Raw genomic sequence first — 12,038 nt, 5'->3', positions numbered from 1 at the left:
CAACTTCCAAATGCTGGAATTATAGGTTTAATCTGTTATTTCTTACAGATACATTCCCAATTATGGATTTATGAGATTATATTAGTCACTTCCTATTGCTGTGATAAAACACCATGGCCAAAGCAACTTTAGAAGGAAGGGTTTATTTGGGCTTATGGCTACAGAGGGTTCATCACAGCAGGGAAGCTGGCAGCAAACAGGAGGCAGGGAGCAGGATGCTGAAGGCTCACACCTTGAACCACAGGCAGGTAGCAGAGAGCAACTGGGAGTAGGTTGAGGCCTTAAGCTCTCAAAGCCTGCCCTTGGGGACATACTTCCTCAAGCAAGGCCACCCCTCCTAATCCCTCCCAAACAGCTCCATCAACCCGGAGTCGAGTATTCAAATGCCAGAAACTATATTCATTCATATATACATTCCTATATAATTATATATATTTATCATTTAAACTCTCCTATTTGGTGAACCAACCAGGAAATTCTGGGATGTTTCATTTATTTTGGGACCCACAGATAAAACCCTAGAAGAACTGGCAGAAGTCAGCAAGAAAAAAAGAGGGGGGCAAGGTGTGTATTTGTTTGTTTTAGATAGAATCTCACTACCTTGCCCTTAACTGCCCTGAAACTCATGGTGTAGATCAAGCTAGTGTAGCCAGAAGTTTCTCCAGTCCCACCGGCCCCATAGTCCCATACCTGCTTATAAAATAATCACTCAGAGGCTTAATAATAATTACAAACTGTATGGCCTATGGCTTCTTGCTTCTTGCTAGCTAGCTTGTATAACTTAACTCAACCCATTACTATTAATCTATGTATTGCCATGTGTTCCATGACTTTACCTGTGTCCCATTACATGTTGCTCCTCGGACAACGGATTGGCATCTCTGACTCTGTCCTTCTCTCTGTATCTCTGCCTGGATTTCCCACATGGCTGTATGCTTTCTTGCCATAGGTCAAAACAGATTTATTTATTATCTAATGGGAGCCACACATACAGCATACAGAAAGACATCCCACAGCAGGCTAACCTTAGACTTGTGGCTGATCTTCATGCCTCTGCTTCCAGAGTGGTGGGATTACAAGTGTACACCATCATACACAGCTCTGAAAAGTGTAAGAACTCTTACCAAATTTCTAGCTGTAGTACCTCCTTGAGAAGAAGACATCTTGATCTGTTTTCTACACTATAACACAATACCTGAGCCCAGGTCCTTTGTAAAGAAGTTTATTTAGTTTGGTTTTGGAAACTGAAGTCCCAGATCAGGTGGTCATATCTATGCTACCTCTCTGGTGCTAGCCTCTTGACATGGGACATCATAATGACAAGAATACATGGGTATAAGATCTCATGGAAAGACAGACAACTAGAGATTGGGAGGTCAGGCACAGCCTTTTTATAATAATCTTTTCTCATAAGAACTAACTGCAAGAATGAATCTGTAGGAGGGTGTAGTAGAGTTTTTCTTGAGCATGCATGCTCCCCCATGTTTTAACCCCAGACCCACAAAGGAAAAAATACATTAAGTCCTTCCAAGAACAGCGCCAAGGTGACCTTCCAGCCTTCCAGCAGTGTGATGGTTTGGATGGTAATGGCCCCCACAGGCTCATCTATTTTAATACTTGGCCTCCAGTTGGTGGAAAGATTAGGAGGTGTGCCCTTGTTGGAGGAGGTGTGCTCTGGGGTTGGGCTTTGAGGTTTTAAATGATTTTCATCTTTCCCTGTGTCTCTTTCTTTCTTTCATTCTGCCTCATAGGTCTCAAGATATGAGCTCTCAGTTATGGCTCCAGCACCATGTCTGACTTCCTACTGCTGTGCTCCCTGCCACAATGGTCATGAACTTTAACCTCTTGAAACTATAAACCCCAAATAAACTCTTCTGTAAGTTTCCTTGGCTATGCTGTCTTATCACAGGAATAGGAAGTAACTAAGGGAAACAGTGTGCTGGCTAGTTTTATATCTACTTGACACAAGCTGGAGTTACTTTGGAAGAAGGAACTTCAATTGAGAAAATACCCACACCAGATTAGCCTGTAAGCAAGCCTATTGTACATTTTCTTGCTCAATGATTGATGTGAGAGGGCCTAGTCCATTATGGGTGGTGTCAACCCTGGGCTGGTTGTTCTGAGTTCTATAAGAAAGCAGGCTGAGAAAGCTATGAGGAGCAAGCCAGTAAGCAGTACTCCTCCATGGCCTCTGCATCAGCTCCTGTCTTCAGGTTCCTACCCTGCTTGAGTTCCTACCCTGACTTCCCTCAGTGGGTGATGGATTTACCTGGAAGTGTAAGATGAAACAAACCTTTTCCTCTCTAAACTGCTTTTGGTCATGGCGTCTCATCACAGCAATAGAAACCCTAAGACAAGTCAGTTCCACCTTTTGGTGTTTGTATGTTTTCTGTTTTTTTGGTTTTTTGTTTTGTTTTGTATGAGACAGGATCATTCTATGTATCCCAGGCTGACCGTCAACTCATGATTCTCCTGCCTCTGCCTCCCATGTGCTGGAATTACAGGCACATACCACCGTTCCCAGAACTTTGACTCGTTTGAATTTTGTTTGTTTGTTTGTTTGTTTTTTCGAGATAGGGTTTCTCTGTGTAGCTTTGTGCCTTTCCTGGAACTCACTTTGTAGATCAGGCTGGCCTTGAACTCACTGAGATCCGCCTGCCTCTGCCTCCCGAGTGCTGGGATTAAAGGCGTGCACCACCACGGCCCGGCTTTGTTTGAATTATTGATAAACCCCAGCTTGACTTCTAGGAACCCACTGGGCAGCTTATGTTTCTCTGTATTGTCTTACCCAGTGTGCTCCTTCAATTTTCTGTCTAGTGGAGACACACAGAGGTTCTGAGGCCCTAGTGTGCAGGTGGCCAACCAATGGGCTATGACCCTTGGGAATGTGGCCAATAATGTGGGTTACACCCCCTTATTGGATAGCACAGCTCTCTTTTCTTTTTGGCTTGAATGTATATAAATAAAATTTCAAGAGAGATAGCTTGTTGGTTTTGACTAGAAATGAATAAAAACAAAAGTTAAGGAGATGGGTTGGTAGAGCTAATTTTTATCTGCAAGTTTTGAATTTATAGTGTTTCATCCCAGGTATAAAACCATTTTTCTCCAAATAGCTTTTGTACCCATTGAGAGTTGTAAAAGAATGTTCTATCATTATTTTTGCACCCCTGCACACATACAATAAATGAATGAATAAATACCCCAAATACAAATTATTTTAGTGCATGCCTGTACTCATCATATTGGGTTCAGTTTGAAACCAGCCTGTCTCAAAGAACCAAGACACAAATAAAACAAAATCCCCACATTTATCATTGTTCCAGATTTAGAATCATCTCTGAAATAATTTAAGAAACGGCAAGTTTTTTTCTGAGTATATCACTCCATGTTAGTTTAGGAGAAGCAAACTAAAAAAGCTTAATTCACTAGAGGGCACTGTCACAGCTTGCTGTCAAACAGCAGGATACAACAGTGGCCCCATCCAGCTCTTAAAAAGCCCTTCTACTTAGGATTTCTACTCTAGCTGGCTCATGGGTAACACCTAGGATTGTGGTGAGTAAAGAATATCACTTTCTGCCAGGAGCAGGGGCGTCAAGACAGGAATTCACACAAGCTCTACTAATGAAGTTTGATGAGCACTTGACTTGGTTTCTGTCTCTGGAAGTCAGAAGCCTACTCAAGGACTGAGGGTGTATTTCTGTGGCAGAGCACATGCTTAACTGCTCAAGGTCCAATCCCCTTTAAGACATGTGTGCACATACATCTAACAGAAAAGCAGTTTCTGGGAGGGCCATGAACAGAAGACATAGTCCTTGCAGTAGCTCCCTTTTCTGCATGTACTGACTGCTCAAGGTTCAGCCAGTTGTTTACTGTCTGGGACCCCTCACCAACTTAGAGCTACGTGCATGAGTCAAGGACAGAGCCTGGGCCACTGAGAAGCCCCCACAATCAGTATGTGCTAGGCCAGCCAGCTTCCATGGCAGCTCAAGAACAAAGCCTGGGACTTGTCCAGGCCTGCCCCAAAATGGTAACTGTAACCCCCAACTAACACTAGCCAATTAAAAGTTACTAACATGATTGCCACTGGAATAAATCAGTCCTGAGTCTGTTCCTATGTAGTCTATAGACCCCAAGCCCCCCTTGTTTTAAAAACCCTGCCCCATTGCTACTCTGGGTCTCTCCTGCTCTGCTGCTGCATCAAATGGACAGAGTCCAGAGTTAACTTGTAACAATACAAAGACTCTTTGCTTTTGCATCGGATTTGGTCTCTTGGTGGTCTTTGGGGGACTCTGGGTACAACACTGGTATTCAACACATCATGCTCGGCCATTTTCTTTCGTTTTTCTGAGTTGAAAAAAATGTTCAGATTTTTCATAAAAGTAATGTCCTAGAACTGAGTAGGTTTTGTTACTGCCATTGGTCTTGTGGGACATTTTTTTCTGGTCTTCCATACAATTGATAACCTCAGATTGTGGATGCATAAAAGGTGAGGAAGCCTATGGACAAGTGACAACCTGCAAATGATTATACCAGATTCCAGGTCCCCTGATAAGCCCCTCTACTTCTAAAATAGTCATATCCAATTCATGTTCCTATGGAATACTATCCAAAACTCAATCTATTATTAAAACATGGTACACTGTTAGTAACTCAAAAGCAGATTGAAAATTACATCTTGTTAATATTAAAAACTGAAAAAAGTTTGCCACATCCATTACATTGGTCTAAAAAATTAGAAATATTGACAAAAATAACATTCGGCAGACTATCAGTTCTTGACAATATTTGGAGTTGCCAAATTAAAGGGAAGGAAAAATGGGCTAACCAGAACGAATGACCACACAAGACACCTACAAAACCCAGAAACTACAAGTTTTATTACCACTCCTCCAGCTGCAATAAAAGAATAATACAAATCACATCCCAGGGTAGCAGGACAGAATTACAGGCAAACTGGATTTGGAGGGACGAAGCCTTTAGGGTAGAAGGAAGTGATGGAAAGACCCGTACGATCCACCCTGTTAGCTTACTTTTTCTTTTCAACAAAAAAGATATATATATATATATATATATATATATATATATATATATATATATATATATATATATATTTAAAAAAAACTGATGTAAAATTACGAAAGTTGGAGAAAAATGGAAAATGGTCTAAGTACCCACTGTTAAAAATTAACAGCCAAGAAATAAAATGGCTTGCAGATTTATTTTAAAACATTCCTTCCACGCCTACTCGTGAGTAGGGATGTTAATGTAAACCGTCACTATTCCACCCTGTGCGTCCATCATACAGAGCCCAAAGGTGTTTTCAGTTTCCCGCCCTAGGCGCTGGGCAGAGGTGGGCCCTCTTCACTGCCACAAACAGGTAGCCAGCCTCTCTAGGACCTTGCCGCCTTCCTTTCCCTTCCCCACTGCCTGCCCACAGGACCAGGAGCTCAGTGACTCGAACTATATTTGCCCCTCCACAACAGTCATTAGTAAACTCTCCACCCAAGCAGGTGCAAAACCTGCAGAAGCCCAGACGCGAAGCACGCCGGGAAATGGAGTAGCGGCCTTGCCTGCCCGGAGCATGCCGGGAGTTGAAGTCCGGCCCCCTCACAGGCTGTGAGGGAGCGCAAGGGGCGTGGGCAGCGGCTCAGACGTGCAGGCGGGTACGGCTCTTCCCGGGCAGCATGGCGGATACGGCCCCTCAACTCAAAAGAAAGCGCGAACCCGAGGCAGAGGAGGCGGAGACCCCCAGCAGAGACGAGAAGGAAGCAGGCGTTGGCAATGGTGCCTCCGCCCCCGTCCGCTTGCCGTTCTCCGGCTTTAGAGTACAAAAAGTGCTGAGGGAGTCTGCGCGGGACAAAATCATTTTCCTGCACGGGAAGGTACCATTAAGCACCCGGGGGGCGGGGGGGACGCGGGAAAGAGGGAACCAATCTTCGCGTGAGAGCGGAGGGGTTTTTTTTCCACTCCCGGGACTGCCAATCACGTTAGTCGGGGAAGGTGGAGTTACCACCACTGCGCTGCATGGAGCGACGAGGTTGCCCGCGGAAGTCAAGGAATGCACACATCTAGGTCTGATTGCCCCCATTTCTCCTTCCCTACAAATATCCGCCAGTTTTAAAAGCACGTGTTAAATTCCCCACGCCATTCGTCATCATTCATTGTGCGTATAAAGGCGGCAGGACCTCGGCAAATATGTGCTCTGGGCCCTGTCCCTGAAAATGACGAGAAAACTAGGAGATGTGGTCCCTGCTTCCCAGGACTTGAGCCTACGTTGTTAACCCATTCCACACGCTGTGCGCTCCCATGTGTGACAGGGACCCAGGCGTGTGCTTGGGATGTGGAGATGATAAGAGAGTTCCTGGACTGCAAAGCGTGTCTGTGGAGGCAGATAGGCTGCTGGCTCTAACACTGTGTGCTTCGCTGTCTAGCAGCAGAGTTGGAGACCATCCCAAACTACTGAGGCGGCCTAGGCAAGGCAGATGTCAAGGTTTCTCTAGAATGGACTGCCTACAACTTTTGCACTCGTGACTTCATTCTGCAGAGAAAGTTTTACACAACCCTGGGTATACAGGCGTATAAAATAGATATTCAAATCAAACATTTACTGATAATGACTCATAAGGAAATTCTTTTGTTTTGTTTTTTTCAAGACAGCATCTCTGTGTAGCCCTGGTTGCCCTGGGACTCACTGTAGACCAGGTTGGCCTTGAACTCAGATCCACCTGCCTTTGCCTCCCAAGCATTGGAATTAAAGGCGTGTGCCACCACCGCCCAGCCTGGAAATTAATTTTTAAACAATTCTTTGGTGTCTATATAATTTTTATTAAAAGATGTAAACAAATTTGCATGCTAATGAGATGGATTGCTTGCTTATAAAGAATGAGATCTTGGCTGAATATTTACTACTGCTGAATATAGAGCATCTTATTAATTTGTGTGTGTGTGTGTGTGTGTGTGTGTGTTTGAATGTGTGTTCATGTGGAGACCAGAAGTCAACCTCAGGTATTGTTTCTGTCTTGTTTTTTTTTTTTTTGCTTACTTGTGTTGGATTAGGTTTCTCACTGCTGAAGAGCTCACTAATTAGGTTGGGCTGGCTAGCCAGGAGGTCCCAGGGGTCCACTTATCTTTACCTTCCCAGTTTAGGATTTTAAATAGCACAGTCACACCCAGCTTTTTTACATGGGTTCTGGGAATGGAACTCAGGTCTTCATGCTTACATGGAATGCGCTTTACCAAGAAAACAGTTTCCTAGCCCCAAGTGCTGGGATTTCAGAGGCTTTGGAGGCTTCTGCTTGTGGTGTACAGCTTTTCTAGTGGTGGCGTCCGGGGACCCACTGCTGATATCTCTGCCGGCAGGTGAATGAGGACTCTGGGGACACCCATGGAGAAGATGCTGTTGTGATCCTGGAGAAGACGCCGTTTCAGGTAGAACACGTGGCGCAACTCCTAACAGGCAGTCCTGAGCTCAAGTTGCAATTCTCCAATGATATCTACAGCACCTATAACCTGTTTCCTCCAAGGCATCTGAGTGGTGAGCACATAGTGGTTGTATGTGGGGAGAACAGGGTGGTGGGAAACTAAGGGCTCTTTCAAATTTGAAAATTCTAATACAGTAGTTCTAATTGAGAGAGGGAGGGCTTTTCCCTCCAGAGAACCTGGCAATCTCTGAAAACAGTCTTGGTTGTTGGAACTGGATGTGTATGTGCTACTGGCATCTAGTACATGGAGGATAGGCATGCTGTGAGACATCCCACAATTCTTAGGATGGGCTGCCCCAACAAAGAACTACCATGACCACTAAGGTTGATACATACTTCATGGTGCAGTATAACTCAGAGAGACCTGCCTGCTTCTACCTCCCAAGTGCTGGGATTAAAGGTGTGCATCACTATGGCCCAGCAATAAATTCATCTATTAATGAACTTAACTGATAATTCCCAACACTTTCAAAACCCTTACTGTTGTACTAACTCGGGATGTATCATTTTGATACATTTAATCCATGGAACAACACTATTGTGAGAAGACTTTATAGGCGAGGAAAAGCTAAGTAACCAATTCAAAATCACAGAGCAGTAGGTGGCAGGAAAATGAAGTATTTCAGTAGACTGAGATCTCAGCACACTTATACCATGTACTGTTGCAGCGTGCTGCAGACTGCACAGGTCGTCACTTTCCTGAAGAACCCCACTTCCTGGTAAGAGAGGCAAATGTATGATCAAGCAGGATGAACTTGGGTAGGGCAGAAACATATGGGTAACAGAAATTTGTTTTGATTAAAAACATTCGTGTGTGTATGGGTGTACGGGTGTTGGTGTGTATGTCTGTACACCATGTGTATGCAGTGCCCACAGAGGCCAGAGTGTTGGGTCCCCGGGACTGGAGTTACAGAGACTTAAGAGCCTCCATATGGGTGCTAGGAATCAAACCCAAGTCTTCTGGAAAAGAGCAGCCAGTGAATGCTTAAACAGAGCCAGCTCTGAAAGCATTTTTTAATTCACTAAAAAGGCAAACATTCCATGCCCCAATCAAGACATGATGTGTCAAGATTTTTGTAGGCAACACATGAGGGAAAAGGGTTGACCTTAACGGTTCCCAACCAGGAAATTCTAGACTGTGTTTTGCACACATGGTGATTTGGTCACATCCTCGTGTATTCTCATTTGACCCTTGGCATTTAAGAACAGTTTGGCTTGCCAGATATCCTGTCCCAGTGTCTCTTTCGTAGTATTTCCCACAGCTCTATAAATGAAGACTATTGTTCTTTGAAAATACATGTGATCACTTGATGTGAGACAAGCAAACCTTTCAGAGCAGATCCTGCTCTTCACTCAACGATTGCCAGATTCTTTGCTTTAAGTTGATGGAAATGGGCAGCTGTATTTACTTTCTTAAGCGTTGACCTTTAAGTAAATGTGTTCCTTGACACGGGGTAGCAGAAGCATGACGGATGGCACCATAGCCAGGCGTGGCTCACAGAAGCCACCCGACTATAGACGGTGGGCCATTACTTGACTACCATCCTCTTTTCCTCCTCCTCCAGCCTGTCCACGCCCTTTCCCACTCCTAGCAAGAATTCAGTAGGTTCTGTTGCTGGGATCAACCTGCGGCATCCACAGAGCCGCCTTTTGTTGTTGTTGTTGTTGTTGTTGTTGTTGTTGTTGTTGTTTTCCCTTTCAGTAGTACTTCTGTGACACCGCATGTAAGTGGTAGTGATCACTGCCCTCTGCTTTTCTTCCAAGATGAATACTGATAGTGGCAGTTGGTGAGGGCTCCTCCCCACCCAACCCCACATGTTTCTATAACCCTTTCCTCATGATCACCCCTACCTACCTGGGAGCCTGGGATGGGAGCTCTTCTTTCCCTGCTTTGCTAGCACATGTGCCATGTTTTGTGGCTTGCCTTCCCTACCTAAACGTGGCCTAGAGATTTGGAAGTCACAACAGTTGGCTTCAGGGCCTGATCTGTGTTCCTTCCTTGTTTGACTCTTTGTCCTGTCGCTGGTGACTTCATAAATACTGAGCTGGAAGACTCTTGGTAAAGAACCGAAGTAAATGTTCCACGCTTTGAGGCACGGATGGTCTTGAACTCCTCATTCCTTCTCTTCCTCCACCTCTTTAAAAATTAATGTATCACTTCCAGATGCTGGGTGTTCACTCAGGTAGCGGGTCAAATAGAACCTGCAGGCCATAGTTTCTCAGTCCATTTCCCCGGGTTTTGCCATTTGGAATGTGATCTGTGGAACAGTACTCTAAGCACCGCCTAGGAGCTTTTCATGCACAGAATCCCAGACCCTAATGCAGACTACAGAACTGGAGCCTGTGTGCTAGCTAGATTTTCTTCTACAAGTCATATGCACATTATAATTAGAAAGATAATGGTTTTTGCTCTTTGCTGGGGATGCCTGCTTTTATTTCTGAGTCTTTGGCCTCTTCAAGAACTCCCAGCTGGTATTGAAATAAACATCTACTTGTGGTTTGCATTTGAAATTCTCATAGGTACTGCGTAGGTGAAATTCAAGAATACAGTATGTGATCTATTCAGAAGCAGTCAGCACCTATTTAATAGTAGCTACTGTTACTATTTTAGTGTGCTTGGCCCAGTGCTAAGTACCATTGCTTCAGAGTCCAGTAAGATGCCATCTCTGCCCGTAGGTATGTTTAGGGCAGTGGCAAGAGGGCCACGAATTACTGTGAAGAGATAGACAAATGCTGTGGTTCCTTCTACCTGGATGGAGACTGTAGGTAAGAATCCAGCTTTGGGCATAGGCCGTAGTCCTAACTACTGGAAAGCTGAGGCAGAGGCTCAAAAGTTTAAGGTCTGTGTGGGCCATAGAGCAAGTTCAAGACTAGCCTGGACCACTTAGTGAGACCCTATCTCAAAATAAAAGTGAAAGAACACTGAGGTTATAGCTTAGCAGTAGAGCACTTGCACAAGTGTGGGCGGGCCTGAGGTTTAATCCCCTTTACCACACAAAGAAAGAAAAGGAATCAAGTCATGGGCGGTTGAGGAGAAACTCTTCGTATGGGTCTTTGGCGCTTCTGTATCCCCAGTGTTTGACAGTAGTGAACAGTAGCAGTAGGCATGCAGATGGAGCAGCACAGGTACCCTCTTGGTGAGAATTTAGTGCTCCCATCCTTGTTCAGGCCTCAGGTATCAGACTCTTAGCTCAACAAGTGTTAGAGAGCTTGTGTAAGTCAGGATTCCATAGCATTTGATACCAGCCAGTCTTAGATCTTTTGGCCTAGGGTGTCGGAGAAGGTTTGTTTTAATGAACTGACAGTTTTCTGGAACTCTTCCAGCAATCAGAGTCTGCAGTGTTTCTTCTCTGACCCTTGTAGTCCTTTATCCCCTCTCACCCCCTGCCCCTTCTTGCCCTCTCTCTACTTAAAAAAAAAGAAAATGTTTATTTTTATGTACGTGGGTGGGTGTTTGCTTGCATGCATGTCTGTGCGCCACCTGTGGTCAGTGCTCTTGGAGGCCAGAAGATGGCATCGGATTCCTTGGAACTGGAATTACAGGTGGTTGTAGGGACCAAGTGGGAGCTGGGGACAAACCCCGATCCTCAGGAAGAGCACCGAGTCACCTCTCCAGTCCCCTCCTCTCTACGGCTTGTTTCTCTCAGCCTTCTTTTCTTTGTCTGTCCACTCCTGAACTATCCAGCTGCTGCTTCTACTGTGTGGCAGCCAGCCGCCTTGCTGGTTCTGCAGCGCGGCCTGTGGGCTGGTCTGCCGTTGCCAGTCTGCTCCCTCTGTGGTTGCTGCCATGCTGCTGTGTCTGTTGCTTCTCTCCCTGTGTTGCCAGCTCAGCTGCGTTAACAAAAGTAGGCAAGAAAAGACCACTCATGGGAAGACATTTATTGGGTCTAATTGGGCAGAAGAGTGTCCCTTAGCCTGTCTGCTCATATAGCCGAAGAGGGGATGGTGCCTCAATTATGCAAATGAAGGTTTGTGTTTCCCATGAATCATGGCATTGTCCCTTTTGTACCAGTCACAGCCATCCCTCTGCCAGCCCATCAGGATAAATGCTCCTTTTCTAGCCTGGTTATAGGATATCACAGCCCACTGAGGGTTGTGATGGCAAAAAGCCTGGTGCAAACTCTGAAATGGTTGTGGCTGGGACTGTACCTTCAAGAACTGGCGATTGTCTCTCAGTTTGCTTAAGTGAACTGAATTGCTGCTCCTAGCCAGAGAGGGGATGAAAAAAAAAATCACAGCACACCTCACATGCAAATGAAGATTTGTGTTTGTGCCAATTACAAGTATTCCTTTGGCTGGGCCGCTAGAATAAATGCTCTATCTATGGCCTATGGGTAAATGGTTGCAGAGTCCTCTAGAGTTCAGCAAAGCGTGTGATAGCAAAAAGTCTGTTTTAAACCACTTGAAATAGCCAGCGCTAGCTGAGTGAGGCTGCCCATCAGGAACTCTTAGCTGTGATTCTTGTATAGTTTCTTCACTTCATCTATGTAGCTTTTAAAATGGTCAGTGCTGGCTGGCTGTTCGACTGAGAGCCCTTTTGCCTAAGGCAGCCAGGGC

At 45.0% G+C, this 12,038-nt stretch overlaps 1 protein-coding gene across 1 annotated transcript in view; it reads left to right on the top strand.

The window, feature by feature from the left end:
- The first annotated feature begins 5,213 nt into the window (after positions 1 to 5,213).
- The window catches only part of Dcps (decapping enzyme, scavenger), a 44,456-nt gene continuing 37,631 nt past the window's right edge, over positions 5,214 to 12,038 (top strand). The window contains exons 1-2 of the mRNA XM_052756184.1: positions 5,214 to 5,882; positions 7,360 to 7,534. Coding sequence (XP_052612144.1) covers positions 5,685 to 5,882; positions 7,360 to 7,534 — 373 coding nt within the window. The 5' untranslated portion in view covers positions 5,214 to 5,684. The remainder of the gene's footprint in view (positions 5,883 to 7,359; positions 7,535 to 12,038) is intronic.

This window comes from Peromyscus californicus, unplaced genomic scaffold (assembly GCF_007827085.1).
Source record: "Peromyscus californicus insignis strain IS unplaced genomic scaffold, ASM782708v3 Scaffold_11__1_contigs__length_118956290, whole genome shotgun sequence".
In the NCBI taxonomy this organism is placed as follows: Eukaryota; Metazoa; Chordata; class Mammalia; order Rodentia; family Cricetidae; genus Peromyscus; species Peromyscus californicus.
The sequence above is the reverse complement of the archived record's forward strand: the minus strand, read 5'-3'. Positions and strand labels throughout refer to the sequence as shown.